The sequence below is a fragment of the Elgaria multicarinata genome, chromosome 9 (genome assembly GCF_023053635.1).
Source record: "Elgaria multicarinata webbii isolate HBS135686 ecotype San Diego chromosome 9, rElgMul1.1.pri, whole genome shotgun sequence".
Classification (NCBI taxonomy): domain Eukaryota; kingdom Metazoa; phylum Chordata; class Lepidosauria; order Squamata; family Anguidae; genus Elgaria; species Elgaria multicarinata.
In genome coordinates, this window is record NC_086179.1 from 81532966 (window position 1) to 81548280 (window position 15315).

The 15315-nt window shown below is 41.2% G+C and overlaps 1 protein-coding gene across 1 annotated transcript in view; it reads right to left on the reverse strand.

Annotated features, from left to right (window-relative positions):
• Nucleotides 1-15315, reverse strand: part of GSAP (gamma-secretase activating protein) — a 54581-nt gene that overhangs the window by 17179 nt on the left and 22087 nt on the right. Inside the window, exons 16-23 of the mRNA XM_063134201.1 lie at nt 14656-14873; nt 13850-13919; nt 11687-11769; nt 11268-11321; nt 7309-7437; nt 6132-6184; nt 3901-3932; nt 287-348 (exon numbers count right to left, since the gene is read on the reverse strand). Coding sequence (XP_062990271.1) covers nt 287-348; nt 3901-3932; nt 6132-6184; nt 7309-7437; nt 11268-11321; nt 11687-11769; nt 13850-13919; nt 14656-14873 — 701 coding nt within the window. The remainder of the gene's footprint in view (nt 1-286; nt 349-3900; nt 3933-6131; nt 6185-7308; nt 7438-11267; nt 11322-11686; nt 11770-13849; nt 13920-14655; nt 14874-15315) is intronic.

Here is a 15315-nt window from a genome sequence, read left to right on the forward strand (position 1 = left end):
CCTTCATATTGAAGGACTCTTAGTAGGACACTGCCAGCGAGGGAGGATTCAGTGGTATTTTCTCAGCCATCCACAGGCAAATGTTCAATATCATGATTATGTGCAGATGTTCAGGATATGATCTAACAGCGGATGGATGAGCAAGAGCAGGCATTTTCTACCTAGCAATCTATGAGCATTTCTATGTAGCTGTTTTGCTAATAAATGGAAACCGAGCTTCACAAAGAAGTTAAACCAAAGTTACGTAGTCTGGTAACACTTGTTAAGCAGCACTACCAACACATACCAGTCCCGTTAGCAATTGTTGCTCGTAATCATCATCTTGGAAAAGAGGAACCAACCTTTCTTCTGAAATAGAACAGAAGAGGGAGAGAGAGTACAATTTAAGGTCTGTGCTTTTGGAAACAGGATAGCCAAGTTTGAGAATCTTCTAGGTATAGTATAACAGTTCAACATTTTGACGATCAAGGATGCCATAGCAGGGATCAGAAATTTCATAGATTTCAAATGTTGACTGCCCTAAGCCTTGTGGGTGGCTTAGTTCAGACAACACATTAGTCAATGCAGTGTGAAAACTCCACTCAACGGTTGAGTTTTTAGGAGGTACTCCCCACACAACATGTTCTAACTCCATCATTGTGTGACTGCGAGCTACTCTGGAGTTGAGTAAAATCCATCATGATATTTGATTGACTGTTCGTCCACCCTCTCTTCTCCCCTGGTCCTCCTGATGGTATCTATCAGCCATTGCTACTAAAAAACAATCTCAGTGGCTCTCCTAGAGCAGCACTCACTTGCTGCTCTTGCCAAGGAACTCTGTAGCCAGTGGGAAAAGTCAACACAATGGAAAACTCCACAGAGCCCACCATACAACACATAACGGTTGTGCAAGAACTCTCCTGCACAGTGTGGATATTCTGATGTTTTCCCACCAGACAACACATTTCTCAATGGTGGTGTAAAAACTCCACCATGGAGTTCTAAGACCACCATTGAGAAATGTGTTGTCTGAACTAAGACAGTGAGTAAGTAGGAAAAAGATGAGACACAAATTGCAAACCTTTACAAAAAAATTCCCACCAAAAATGTATTGAAGCACAAGACCTGGTTTCCTTCCTTTCAAAAAGAACCAAGAACTGGTACATTCTATAGCAAGTATTAATGAGTCTGTCACTCCAACTTCTCTATCTCCTGTGGCAGCTCTGTGCTGAACATAGCTCATTCCCATTTTTCACATGCTACATTTGTAGGTATTTGCTTCCTCAAAACTGATAGTGCCTTGATGTTTTGAGAATGGAGACACATCCTCGTCCTCACCAGAAGACAACATGCACCATTTCTGGCACAGTAAATATCTAGGCAAACCTGACACATAAGAGCAGGCTTCCTAAACAACTTGGAGTCCTCCAGTTGTGTGGGACTACAACAGCCATCATGCCCCATGGGAAGGTTGGTATAAAGGGTCATGTTTCTCTGAAAGCAACTACAACAACAACAACAACTGTACACAGCTGTGCATGACAAGCTTGGTCTGTCTTCCCATCAAGCCTGAGAAAAGCAAGAGTAGGCTTTGACAAACACAACATGTGAACAGGCCTATAGTATCCACAAAACCCCTTCTCACCACCACAAACCCTTTAGAGCCAGCAGGTCCACAGGACTCATGGACACAATACAAAGTACTCTTTGTTCTGAACTTGACATTTCTAACTCACAGCATGTATAATAGCCCTAGAAGCATACAACTAATGATTATGTTGTAGGATGGGCTCTGTTACATCTGAAGCAAAACTCTTCTTACTAGTCACTTTGCTTACTTAAGCAAAATGAACATTACAGCCCACGTTTTGTTGTCACTGAGTTTGACTGGAATTAACCAACAGAATGTTTTGAGATAGGACCACTTTGGTATTTCCAAGCGATATCAATTAGTTCCACTGTGGATATTGATGCCTCAATCCTGAACATACATAACTGCAAGTTCCATCATGAAATACCTTTAGAATTTGAGAACCCACTAGGTAAAAACCTGTCAGTGCTAAGATGCCCCAGCCCCACCTCTGATGGGAACACTAGAAAAGCACAGAGGAGATTCAAACTTTTTCGTTTTATTTCTCCAGGAGCCTGCTGTCATGGCACTGCTTTGGTGCTGTGCTGCCACTAAGCCCTGCAGTTTTGCTGTTGTGGGGTAGCAGCAAGTAATCCAAATAGAGACAGCATGGGCTTTCTGGTGGCCATTCAGTTCACCGGACCTGCCCCCGCCCCTTGCCCTGCTTCCAGCAACCAATTAGAAGTCACCTTCTGCCCAGGGACACTCCAAGTGCAATGCCAGAGTAAGGTCAGACAGCAGAAGAGCTGTGCTGTCTTTGTTCCAGTGGAGGAAGTTGGGATAAGTCCCCTACTTTTCCAGTGCACAGCCTCATGTATTTGCTCTGCGGTAGATGCAAATCAGCAGCTGTGTCATAGAACTGATGTAGCGATTCATAGCCACTGCTGGGCAAAGACAACATTTAGACAGCCCCCTGATCGAATGCCATTTCAAGCATGTGCAATGTAAATATGGCTGCCTAAAACGTATTTCCCACAGTAAATTATTATCCAGGTGCCTCTCGCAAGAAATCCAGATCAGCATTCCTGTATTTTAGTTAAAAGCCTTACACATACATTTCAGGAATCCAGAATGGTTCATATTGTCCGCGTTCGGATGACACTTTGGTGTGGACTTCTAGCATGTTGTTTTAAAGCATCATGGTAAAAGTTGTCCAGGGTGGAATTCACTTGCTGCATGGGGTAGTCTTCTCTTCCCCCTCTCCACGCTCCCCACCGAATAGTGGTACTGGTTCCCGCTTACCGTATCGGGGAGCCGCCATTCCGTGGGAGGAGCAAAGCAGGGGAGAGAGCTGAAAGTAGCAGCAGCGCTGTGCCTCCCTGGAGAATGGATCCATCCGCTGAAGGAAGAAAGCGGTGGCCTTGGTGGATGGATCCATTTTGCAGTGAGGCACAGCCGCTTGTTGCTAAGGTGACTGGCATGTTGTGTCTGTCGCCGACGCAGCGATTGCCATAGCAAGAAAGGGGTGGTGGGTGAGTGGGTTCTCAGAGGAAAAGCGATCTATCCGGAGCTTCCTCCTTTCAGTGCGGCTAAAACAATCTGCAGTGGGATGGACTCAGTAACGATGCCCCACTGCAGGTTGCTGTAGGTGTGCTGAAAAGAGGAAGGATATATCTTGTGGTTTGATAATACACAACAAGCCACGGGAGACATTCTTTTGCCCCCGTCCTGCAAAGCATTTGGAGATTGGCACAAGGGGATGGAATGAGCTCAGGCTCTCCCCTGAGAGCATCAGGTAAGCTCTTTCCATCCCCTCGAGCTGATAGCCACATGGATAGTTGGGGGGGGGGGCGAAGGGACATACACATCCCTGGGAACACGTGGGGCGCCACGATCGCAGCGCCTCATCTAGGGATGGCACTATCAGGGCTCTCCAAACGCATCCCAGAACAGAATTCTTTTCCATGCTTATATAGCCCCACTGGGCAAGAGTGCCCAGGGTTTCTACTGCTCTTGCCTGGGAACTCTGTAGACATGGGGAAAACTTCACAGAGCCCACCACACAACACAACAGTTGTACAGAAACTCTTCTCTGCACAGTGTTGATATTCTGCGTGGAGTGTTTTCCAAAAAACCCTCCACTGTTGTGTGGAGTTTTCCCGCCAAACAACACATTTCTCAATGGTGGTGTGAAAATTCCACCACGGATATCTAAAACCACCGTTGACTAACACGTCACCCGAACCGAGCCATTATGTCTGAAATATCAGTCTATCAGTGGGAAAGAATTTCAAATCAAAATTAAAATACCACTACTTGGGTCCATTCAGCATCAGTGATGTTTGTCTTACCTGTGTTCAATGTATTCATGGTGGAAATTACCCTGGGAGAAAAGACGAAAGGTTTTGAAATGCTTCAAATGGAACATTGCTAAAAATGTAAAAAAACCAAACTACTCAACAGCAACCTACACAACTCCCCATAATTTTTGCAATGGACAACCAGAGACACCAGAGACACCAGTGGGAATTTGTAGGAAATCTAATGTCTATTATTTTATTCAATTTGTGTTTGTTATTGTGACTAGATTCCACAAAGCAAGTATATGGGATTCAGGTCTCTTGAAGAGATACACAGGAAGCTGCTAAGAGAGGTGGAGTTTCCTTGAATTGATAGGGAAGGGCTCATAGGTAGAGAACCATGCTTTACATGTATATGTAGTGCTGGGCCAAAGTATTCCCTCTATTGAGGCATTTTGGTGCCCCCGCTCCCACAGGATTGGTTTAACCTTGGCATGTGGGGCAAAATCTAAGATCTTGTGGGTGAGAGTACAGTTACCTTTAAAGATGGATGACCAAGTGGTTTAGAGTTTGTTTGTTTTAAATATGAGAGAAATCTTTGCCCTCGACAACAATCCTGTTGTAATTTGAGATGCACTGCCCCCCCCCATGGGAATAACGCTACATCATGAAAAAGGTTAGTCACTGCTGAGTTAAAAATTGATTGCGAAGTATATTTAGCCTTCAGCATGAGTATGTTCTACTGGGTGCTGATAGTGCAAAATAAAAGAGATTGATACATGGCCGTACGACATAATTGTACTTAAGTGGGCATCTTGGAAGTCATTTACCAATTCATGGGACAGAAGGATCATATCTATGTGATGGTTAAGATTATTTATTTATTTTATACAGAGGTAGAATGTTTAATCTCTTCCACTGGGATAAATGATGCACCAAAAATCCATAAGGCCTATAAGCGCTAACATATCACTTAAGGTCATTGCTATCCCTAATGTTTGAATGAGTGAGCCGTGTCCTATATTTAGCTGTACTAAAAGCAATGCTGAGTATTAGATCTCCCTCTCCAAATGCTGTGAACTTAGGAAATACTCTCTCAAAGAATTGTATTTGACTTACAGTGAGAACTTAAATGAATGCAATAGTATACTTTTTGGAATGCAATAAATCCTTGAGAAAAATGAATCAGCCTGCATCATCCAAGAGTTTTAAAGTTGGAAATGAAATGAGGCCACAAGTATTAAAGCCACTCCATATTTCTTTGATATACCAGAAGCAATGACTTGCTCTCCAAACCAAGGGCTCTTAAGAAATTTGGCCTCAATATGTGGATAGCGGATTTCCAACATCATCAGGATATCAGGGTATTCCAAAAAACAGATAAGAAAACTCCCTTGCATTTGACAAGATTTGCAATATGTTTTACATAACAAGATAGCATTTTAAAATGTACGTTTATCATCCACAAAACTCTTGGATCATAGTGAAGGTTTATAATTGTTTCCTTTACTGGATAAAGGAGAACCTCTCTCCTATGCAAGCGTTTCAACAAAATGGAACCAATCACACTGTTTCATTAGTGTCTAAAACTACATGACTTTCTTAGCCAGACTTGTATCAAGCAGGCAGCCAAGTGCCCACTACTACTTTTGAAATTTTTATAAGAAGCTGTGGTTACTTGGACTAGCTGCTGCTACTTGGACTAAAGATCTAAACAACTTGGAACTAGGAAACGTGAGAAAGTGCCTTCTCCCTTACCAACCTGCCCAGTCACTGAAATCATCAGAGGCACTTCCACATGGACCTAAGGCTTGACTGAGACCACCTGGAGAAGAGCCTTCAGTGTGGTGGCCCCCTATCTATGGAACTCTCTTCCAATGGAGGTCAGGCAGGTGCCAACACTGCATTGTTTTCGGCACCACCTGAAAACAGCTCTTCTCCAGGAAGCCTTCCTTGGTTTTATTGGCACTATGTTTTGTTTTGTTTTATTTTATTTTAAAGAATTTCAATAACATGTTTCATTATTTTATCTTGTTCATTTTATCACTTGTTGTTCACTGCCTTGGATGCAGATGGTTTTCTGACTTGGAGAGATTCAGTAAAAGATTTATAAATCCCTTCTGAAGAATACTGAAATAACAGAATGGCTATAATCCACTAATGGATTCCTAAGAGTATTTAAGGACACTAAATTTCACAAAACACTGAAAACCATCAGATCTCTTAAAATGCAGTCTTTCACTTAATCAAAACTAGGAAAAATATCTTAGAAGTTAACCTACCTTTTGGCATTTTCAAATATATTTTTCATATATGTTGTTCTCTCTTCAGTTCTCTAAAACAAAATGTAAATTACTTGGATTGAAAATGTTATAGGATACACTCAACTTTATTCTGTCAATTTCTAATAAGTACTGCAGTCAATATGGAATTACAGTCAAGATAGAAACAAAAGCTTCAGAAAGTCTACATTATTCAGATGCTATTTTCTGATTGTCTAGCAGACAACCAGAAAATAGTGGAAGTGCTGCAGGGAAAAGGCATATCGTCTTCTTTCCAGAACATACTTAGGGCGAGTTCAGATGCATGGGGTTTTTGCTCTGTGAATGAGCCTCTTCCCTCCCACATTTAAACTGTAATTTCAGAACAAGCTAGGATCTGAAACCACAGTTTGATCCTGGCTTGTTTTAACAAACCACAATTTAAACAAGCCACAGTTTGGAAGTTTGGATGCATTGGCAAACTGGGGCTGTTTATAAGTAGATGTTATGATTTCCTTGGGAAGGGTGAGTCCATGGGCCTGAGGCTTATGTAGTTTCATTCTCATAGCAGAAAACCATGGTTTCCCAGTATGGCTGAACTGGCCCTTGCACTAACTATGAAAAGCTAGATGTGCTAAATGGACAGTCTGCATTGGTCTCTTAAAATCTCTGTCAACCACACCAGGTTGAAATGACTCACATGTCTGCACTGAAGATAAAAAGAATATTGAAACAGGATTCCTAATTCCAAAATAAGGAATTTCTGAACGAGATTTAAGAGTTATCATTATCAAGGTATTGCTGTCTAACTTTTTTACACTGGGAAGGAAGCCTTTTTACACACGCGCGCACACACAGCCTACTAATCAAAATGGTGTAGCCGTAGTCATGCTGTCAAACTTTCCCTTTCAGATAAAGATAAAGGAAACAGTGGGACAAATCTATTATTTCTTTACACAGCATTTGCATGTCAGCACAAAGCATTACAGGGAACTTTGGTCCTGTAGTTTTCCTGAGAGTTGTCCCAATGCTTTGATACCATGTTGTTGTTGTTAATCATCATCATCATCATCTTGGGGCCTCAACAACAAGATCACTCTAACACTTGTGTGTGGTTTAGTCAATTTGCAAATGCATCTACACATTTTGAAGAACATTAAACATTTAAGAACATTTCTAATTCTAGAAATTAATTTACCTCATCTGAAAGCAGCTTATCCCATTCCCTCTTAAGCACCTTGCAATTAAAATGCAAGTATGGCTCAGCATATTTCACATATTCCAGGCTCAAATGTAGCTTTTCCCAGAAGCCTTTGCAATTATGTACCTCAAATGATAGAATGAGAGAGAGAGAGAGAGAGAGAAGCAAGGTTTGTTTTTTAACATACTCTTATGCAAGTTTTTCCCCCTCCTATAACAAAACATAGGCAAAACAAGGATATGACAGATGCAGAGTCTAAGATTAGCAAGTTACAAGTTTTTAAATGGCCTAAATGGGAGAAAGGGGATTTTGCACCCATCAGATATTAACTTTTAGTTCAACCTCAAAATTGACAGGTTTTTTTAAAAAAAAATTATTATTAAACAATATACAACAAACACAAAAAACAATTAAAATCACTTAATTCATAAACATAAAATTGCCTTAATATTATATATTCAAATTTAACCTATTAAACATATTTATACTAAACATAACAGTGCTCCCACCACCACGGGATCTCATTCCTGTTTCCAAAAACTCATGGTTTCATCTGTTGGTGGTTTCCCACTTCCTTTAAAAAACACAAACTCTAGGAACTTTTTCCATATACCCTCAAAATCATTCGTTTTTACTATACCTCTTTTCATTTTAATATTACATGTCAATTTATCATTTATAGCAATGTCCCACACTTCTTTATACCATTCTTCAATACAATAGTCTCCTTGAATCTTCCAGTTCCTAGCTACAATCAACCTCGCAGCCGTCAGCAGGTTAGTTATCAGTTCTTTCGCTTCTTTATTACATTTAAGTTCTTCTTGCAGTGAGAGTAATGCAATCCTTGGTGTAACCTCTACTTTAAATCCCATAATCTGCTCAATTTCAAAGAACACCATCTTCCACAACTTTTGCACATGTTTACAATCCCACCACATATGTAAATACGTTCCTTTTTCACCACAACCCCTCCAACAATTTGCTGAAAGCTGCTTATTAATCTTATTTAATCTGACCGGAGTTAAATACCACCTCCATACAAGTTTATAGTAATTCTCCTTTATTCTTACTGACATACAGGTTTTAATTAAGTTTATTTCTGGGGTGAGGTGGGGGAACCCTGAGAGTGTATCCAGCATTTCCTGAGATAACTGCAATAATTTGCCACATGTGAAACTACTGTCATCTTAATAATTAAACACACATTGAGAGTTTCCACATCTGTATGGATTCCCTCCCTTTACCCCCTGCCCTGCCATGGAAGATTACCTTTGACCAAGTACCTGTAAAACCATTACACTGAATAAAACATCCACATGGATTTTGCAAGAAACATCAAGTCAAACCACAGTTCCAGAATCCTGCCTGTTCCTGCTTAGAAATCACCCATACAAAATCCACAAGGATTTGAAATTTGGGTTTAATAGGTTGTGGAGAGCAACCGTAAATGTTAGAAGCATTACTAAATCGAAATGCTCAAGTAATTTCATGCACCATGCACCGTTTCAGAACTTTGGAGGTCATACCTCTTTCAGCATGCTATTTGATAACTCCTGAGAACGAATGCAGAACGGCAGTGACCTCTAGTGACAACTTTATATAATAACACTGTGACTACTAACTGCTGTATTTTAGGGGTGCGCAAAGTGAGTCTTCCCCAGCTCAATGAGGTGATTCTCTGCCATGATTTCAGTATGGCTTCCCTTACTCCGCCCCACTGGATTACCCATCGGAGAACTGCCCATTTTCGGAAAACCACTAATCAAATGCTTACAGCTCCCTCAGCCAGCCAGTAGGAGTAATAGCTTAACTGAAATAAGAGCCTGTGGAAATGTGGATGATTGACTTCTATGAGTCCGAGCAGAAACATGCTCCTTCTCCCCACACCACGGTCAGAACCAGCAGTGAGTTAGTGTTTCCCACTCCTCTGAACACTGTGATTGAAGAACACGGTCACGGACAGCGCTGTAGAAATTCCTAATTTGTTAGCCACCGATGTCAATATCAAAGCTACCCTGCACCCCACTCAGTATCTTCCAAATATGGAGATATTCAATTCACACACACACAGCATTGATGCCGATTGGGCATGTCTCCACTCTGATATTAATCGATGGGTTTGGAAGCGTCCAATCTCTGCTCTGGAAGATCGACTGCTCTGCAGATGTTCGCGGTTACTAAATAATTTCGGGGCGGAGAGCACACACCTACTGTATTTGGAGGTTGTTGGGTTTTATTTAGAGCCACACTAGACACTTTGAACTAGGTTCATGGCCTCCAGTATCACCTGTATGCCGATGATACACAATTATATCTCTCATCTCCGGAACTCTCTCCTGATGTTCGCGGTCGTATCTCGGCATGTCTTTCAGATATCTCAGCCTGGCTGCTTCATCGTCGTTTGAAACGTAATATGGCAAAAACTGAACTGCTTGTTTTTCCTCCTAAACCTTCTCCTCACCTCTCATTCTCTCTTACTGTCAACGATGTCACGCTCTCTCCGGTCAAGGAAGCTCGTAGTCTCGGCTTTATTTTTGATTCCTCGTTCTCCTTTATTCCTCATATCGAGGCAGTAGCTAAATCCTGTCGTTTCTTCCTGTATAATATTGCCAGGATTCAACCATTTTTGTCTGTCTCTTCTGCCAAGACTCTCGTTCACACACTGGTTATCTCTCGGTTGGACTACTGCAACCTTCTTCTCTCTGGCCTTCCTTCGTCTCACATCAGTCCGCTGGTCTCTATCCACCACTCTGCCGCTAAGATCATCTTCTTGGCCCGCCGCTCTGACCATGTCACTCCACTTCTGAAATCTCTTCATTGGCTCCCAATTCACTCCAGAATCCAATACAAACTTCTCCTGTTGACCTTCAAAGCTTTTCACGGTCTAGCTCCTGCCTATCTCTCCTCTCTCATTTCACACTATTCCCCCGCTCGTGCTCTCCGCTCCTCTGATGCCATGCTTCTCGCCTGCCCAAGGGTCTCTACTTCCCTTACTCGGCTTCGTCCTTTTTCTTCTGCTGCCCCTTACGCCTGGAACGCTCTTCCAGAACACTTGAGAACTACCAACTCAATCACAGCTTTTAAAACTCAGCTAAAAACTTTTCTTTTCCCTATAGCTTTTAAATATTGAGTTTGTTCTGACTCTATACTGTTAGCTTCACCCTGTTTACACTGTTTACACTTCCCTGTGCCTGTTTGCATTCTCTTTCCCTCCTTATTGTTTACTACAACTTTATTAGATTGTAAGCCTATGCAGCAGGGTCTTGCTATTTACTGTGTATAATCTGTACAGCACCATGTACATTGATGGTGCTATATAAATAAATAATAATAATAATAAAAGGTTTCCAATGCTGGTCTGGAATTAAACTATGGCTTGTGGAAACCAGGAATGATGGCAAACAGAGTATACTAGGGAAACAGTGGACTGGTTTGGCTTTTACTTTTGAACCAGGCCAAAGAATGAAGCAAACCTGAGTCACAAAACAGTTTCAAAAAGGTAAAACAGCAGTGATCACAGAACTGGGAGTTAATCGGAAGAATCACCTTTCAAACAAACTATAAGCAGTGTGGAATAAAACACTTAATAACTCTTAAAGGTACTCCATATACCAGTTCTTTTACCTTATAGGTGGAGCAAATATTGAACTCATTCTTAATACTTTGCCAGCAGGCAAAAACCTCTTTATTCAGGCAGGCCTTTGGCATATAAACTGGTCTGTTGCGGAGGGGGAGTTTAATTGTTTAAGTGCTGTTTATTTCTTTTACTGTTATGTTCTTCTGTTATGCTTTAATTAAGATTTTGTTTTCAATCTGAATTTTATTGTCAGCGCAATTTTTTGGGCAGAAAGGCGGAATATAAATTAACTGAATAAATAAATATTTATAAAGAAAAGAATAGATTACAAACAAGCAATTCACCATCCTGGTGGCAATAGTCTATTAGGCAGACTTACCTTTAACACAGGTAATGAGATAATGTCTGTTCTGCATATAATTCCAGGAACATCCTATAAATGTAAGAGTATGAAGGCTAAGATCTTAATATATATATAAGAGATATGGAACTATGGAGACTATAAGTTTTTTTAAAAACTTGGATAGCAGGCTATACACAAAAGGGGGAATAATGCTCTCTTTTTCCATGCTTGGCTTACAACATACACATGCCACAAGAAGCTACTTTTTTAAATGTATTACAAGTATTTTAAAACCACTCTTCATCCTTACAGAGGGTGATATACAAGGGGTATGACTACAGCCATACAGCAACATTAAAGAAGGGTGGGGCTCGTTTTTCAAATATAAATGAAAACCTAGCTTAGTGGTTTATTTCATAACAGAAATGCCTTCTTCAATACTGAATGTCTCTTACCTCATTCCAGTAAAGCAGTGCTGTGTATGGTAAGAGTTTATCCAGGTTGATGGCCTCCAAACACATTCTCCAATATAAAGCAGCTGAGTACAGTGACAGAGAGAGAATGCCTTTGACTACATCAAGTAAAATACTACATCTTTCCTGTCTTTGATCCAGAACTCTATTCATTTATAGGGGATGAAGGAGGTCCTCCCTTAGCAGTAAGGTATAAACATAGTTTTCTTTGGATTCCTCAGAGGAAGCCAGTGGGAGGTGGAATGGTTACACTAGAGTTCAACTGGCTATATAGGATGGCCACTTCTTGAATTCTGAGGTCCAAATGTGACAGAACAAGGTTTCAATCCCAAATGCCTGAAAGACTGATAAAGACAGTCTTTCTCCACCACCCACCACCACCCATAATTGCAGCCTTTGTAATAAGAAAACTAATAGTGCAATCCTATACATGTCTATTCAGAAGTAAGTCCCACTGAGTTAAGTGGGGCTTGTTCTCAGTAAACTTGCCATAAAATTACAGCCTTAATGTGAGACAGGGCAGCCCACAACTTTCATACAGTCCTCCGCTGCCACCTGTGCAGTAGCCAAGCCCAAGGGAGCCCCATATACTCTGCCCTGCAGTCCCTCTGAATTGTAGGTGCTGCTGTTCTGGCCCTACTATGCTTGTGTATACATGTGCATGTGTCTGCATTTACTTATATGTGTGCTCACATGACCCCAGGCCCATTGCCTGGCACTACATGCGACCCTCACAGCCAAAATGGAGCCCTACCCCTGTTGTAAGACACCTAATAGGGCTGTGCAGAGCAGCTCTGCTCCACTTCAAAAATCAAAACAGAGCTCTGTTGAGGGGCTGCTCTGCTCCGATTGTCGAAGCGGCTCATTTGCTCTGCTTCGTTGGGGTTATCTGTCGGAGCTCCACTCCATTTTTGGATAACTGCTCTCCCCCCTCCTCTTTCAGTTTGGCTGTCCTTGGCTATTTTCTTGCCCCTCCCCATCCATTCTTCAATTAATTCCCCTCTACTTCCTTCCTTTCTACTTTCATTCTTATCATTAAAGTCTCTCCATTTACCAGCTCGTGTTTCCCTCACTGTACACTTTTGTGGAAAATCTAATATGCCAGCAGGGTTTCTTGGGGCTTGTAGTCTTTTCCTCAGCAACGAAGGATCAAGTCATCCTTCTGCCAAATTACATCTCCCACAATGCTTCACAGAGCAAAACACTGGCGCCCTCTGGCAAGCACAGTACCAGCTCGCCACTCCAGGCCCAGCTGCTGAAGGAGCCATGGAGCGCAACAGGACTACAGTTCCCATCGTGCCTTAGGATGGAGCATACAGAAGTTCATCTGCTCGTAAACACAGCCAGCCGGACTGTGGCATAGCTTGCTTGGCAGCTTCCTGGGGTGTTGTTCCTTCCTCTTCCTCCTCCCCTCACACCCCTGGGCAAACTGAGGAAACACCTCAACAAAATGGTCGCCAAGAAAAGTGTGGTGAGTGACTATGCTGCAAGCCCGTTGGATACCTTCGAAACTCCGGCGGGGCTTCGCTCTGCTCTGAAGGTATCCAACAGTTTAAAAAACATCCTTGCTCCACTCCGCGAATACTAAGCTTTGACAAAGCTGAGCAGAGCGCACAACCCTAAGACCTGACAGAACTGCACTAGGCCAATAAGATAATTTTATACAGTGTGGCATAAAATTAATAAAGCACTTGATGGTACACATCAAATTATAAAGGCAGTAATTATTTCCAATGCTTATACACCATTTATAACATTCATATCAATGTCATAATAACCATCAGTCATAATTATATATTCAAAAGAATTATAATTAATGGTACACATCAAAACGCAAGAGAAATGAATACCTGCATTTATAAACAACCATATCAATGTCATAATAATCACATCAGTCTACAGAACTCTAGTACATCCCCATTTCAACTATACATAATGCTCCATCAGAAACTCCTCTCGACAATTCTTAGGGTACATAACACATTCTAATAACGAACTCTAACTTCTCATTTAATTATGCATGACAGAACAAACAGGCTATTTTGGCACATCCCTGAATTTAGAGGCAAACTAATCCATACGTACACACTCCAGATCACTATGCCCTCTTTACTTCCAATATGATATAGTCCTAGAAATACCTACCAATGATAAATTCCTGTATCGGATCAAATGTAAAACAAGTCGACATGTTCTCAGAAATCCACTGGATAATCTATTAAATTCAGAAAACAAAATGGACAACACAGCTTGAGCTCTGAAGATTTACAGTAAAAAATAACAGCATCAAACCTGCAGAAGGACTTGAAGGACTTCTTTGCTTTCTTTGGTCAAGCATTTCCCAGACTGATGCACTCAAACTGTGTTGTACTTCAACTCCCATCATTTCCAGGCACCACTGCATCATTCCCCAGAATTGTGACTTTGTTTTGACCAAGTATAGGCACTGCAAACAAAGCAGTTTTTTCCTCCTGCAATCCCCATTGCCTACTGGTCAATGCAACTAGCTCTTAGTGCTCATTAAGGCTCCTTGAATCATTCTCAGCCTTCTGATCTTTCCTTCAACCCATATGGGTAAATTCCAATGCAAGTCATACTTAGAATAGGCCCATTGAAATGAATGGGTCTTAAATTGGTCATAGTTTGTTTTTCCCAATTTTGCAAGCATTCCAGCCAGAATTCTGACTTTGTTTTGATCTATTCTGGTGGGGCTCAAACAAAACAAGTTGATTCAATCTCTCTGAACTAGAATACTGAATGGGATGGAGCAAATACATTTGGAATGAAGTATTGCATTCAGATTACTACATACTTGAAGTGCAAAATAAATTGAGGGTGAATTATTCTAGCAGCTGTTTGCTTAATAAAAGGAACTCTGCTTTAATATTTTTCTTGCAAGATGAATCAACATCCATTTTTATGTTACACAAATAAAGAAATTGTTACTCCACCTGTGTTTCCAATTCCATTGTTCTTCCAACATGGAGAAGCAAACAGTGCAGGGCTGCCAGTCTGTCACTATCCAACTTGCTATTCCAGAGAAATTCCAGTAAGGCTTGCTTGTTTATGGCAACAGTAAAAATTCCTCCCGTGCTGCGATCCAAGACCATCGACTTGGTAGGGGAAAAGATGGTGCTAGTGTGCAAACTGTTGAGCTTTGCATCCCCACCTGAATAGCACAGGATTGGAGAGAAGCAATTTACATATGATCAATACACTATGCATTGAAATATATAAATCCCCTTGTGCTGGAGACATTATAATAACGGTGGTCCTGGACTAGGTTTTTATTGTGTTATTGCCCTGCCTCATTCACGGAATTTTATGGCAGAGACTGCAGATGACACCATCTTCTACTTATAACCCTTTTGTGTTTTCCCACTGCTTCTTCTGTCTTTTTTTTTTTTTTTTTACCATGGAAAATCTGTTAAAGAAAACAAGATGGGATAACAATATAATGTCTTTTGGCTGTTAGCCCTAGTACCTCTTAGTGTGGAAGCACCCTAAGACTTGCGCTTCTCCTCCATAATTGGTGGAGTTGCTGATTTCTGAATGATTTGGGAAGTGATTGGTAGGAGAGACCTAACACTACTACTCCTTTCCATTTTTAA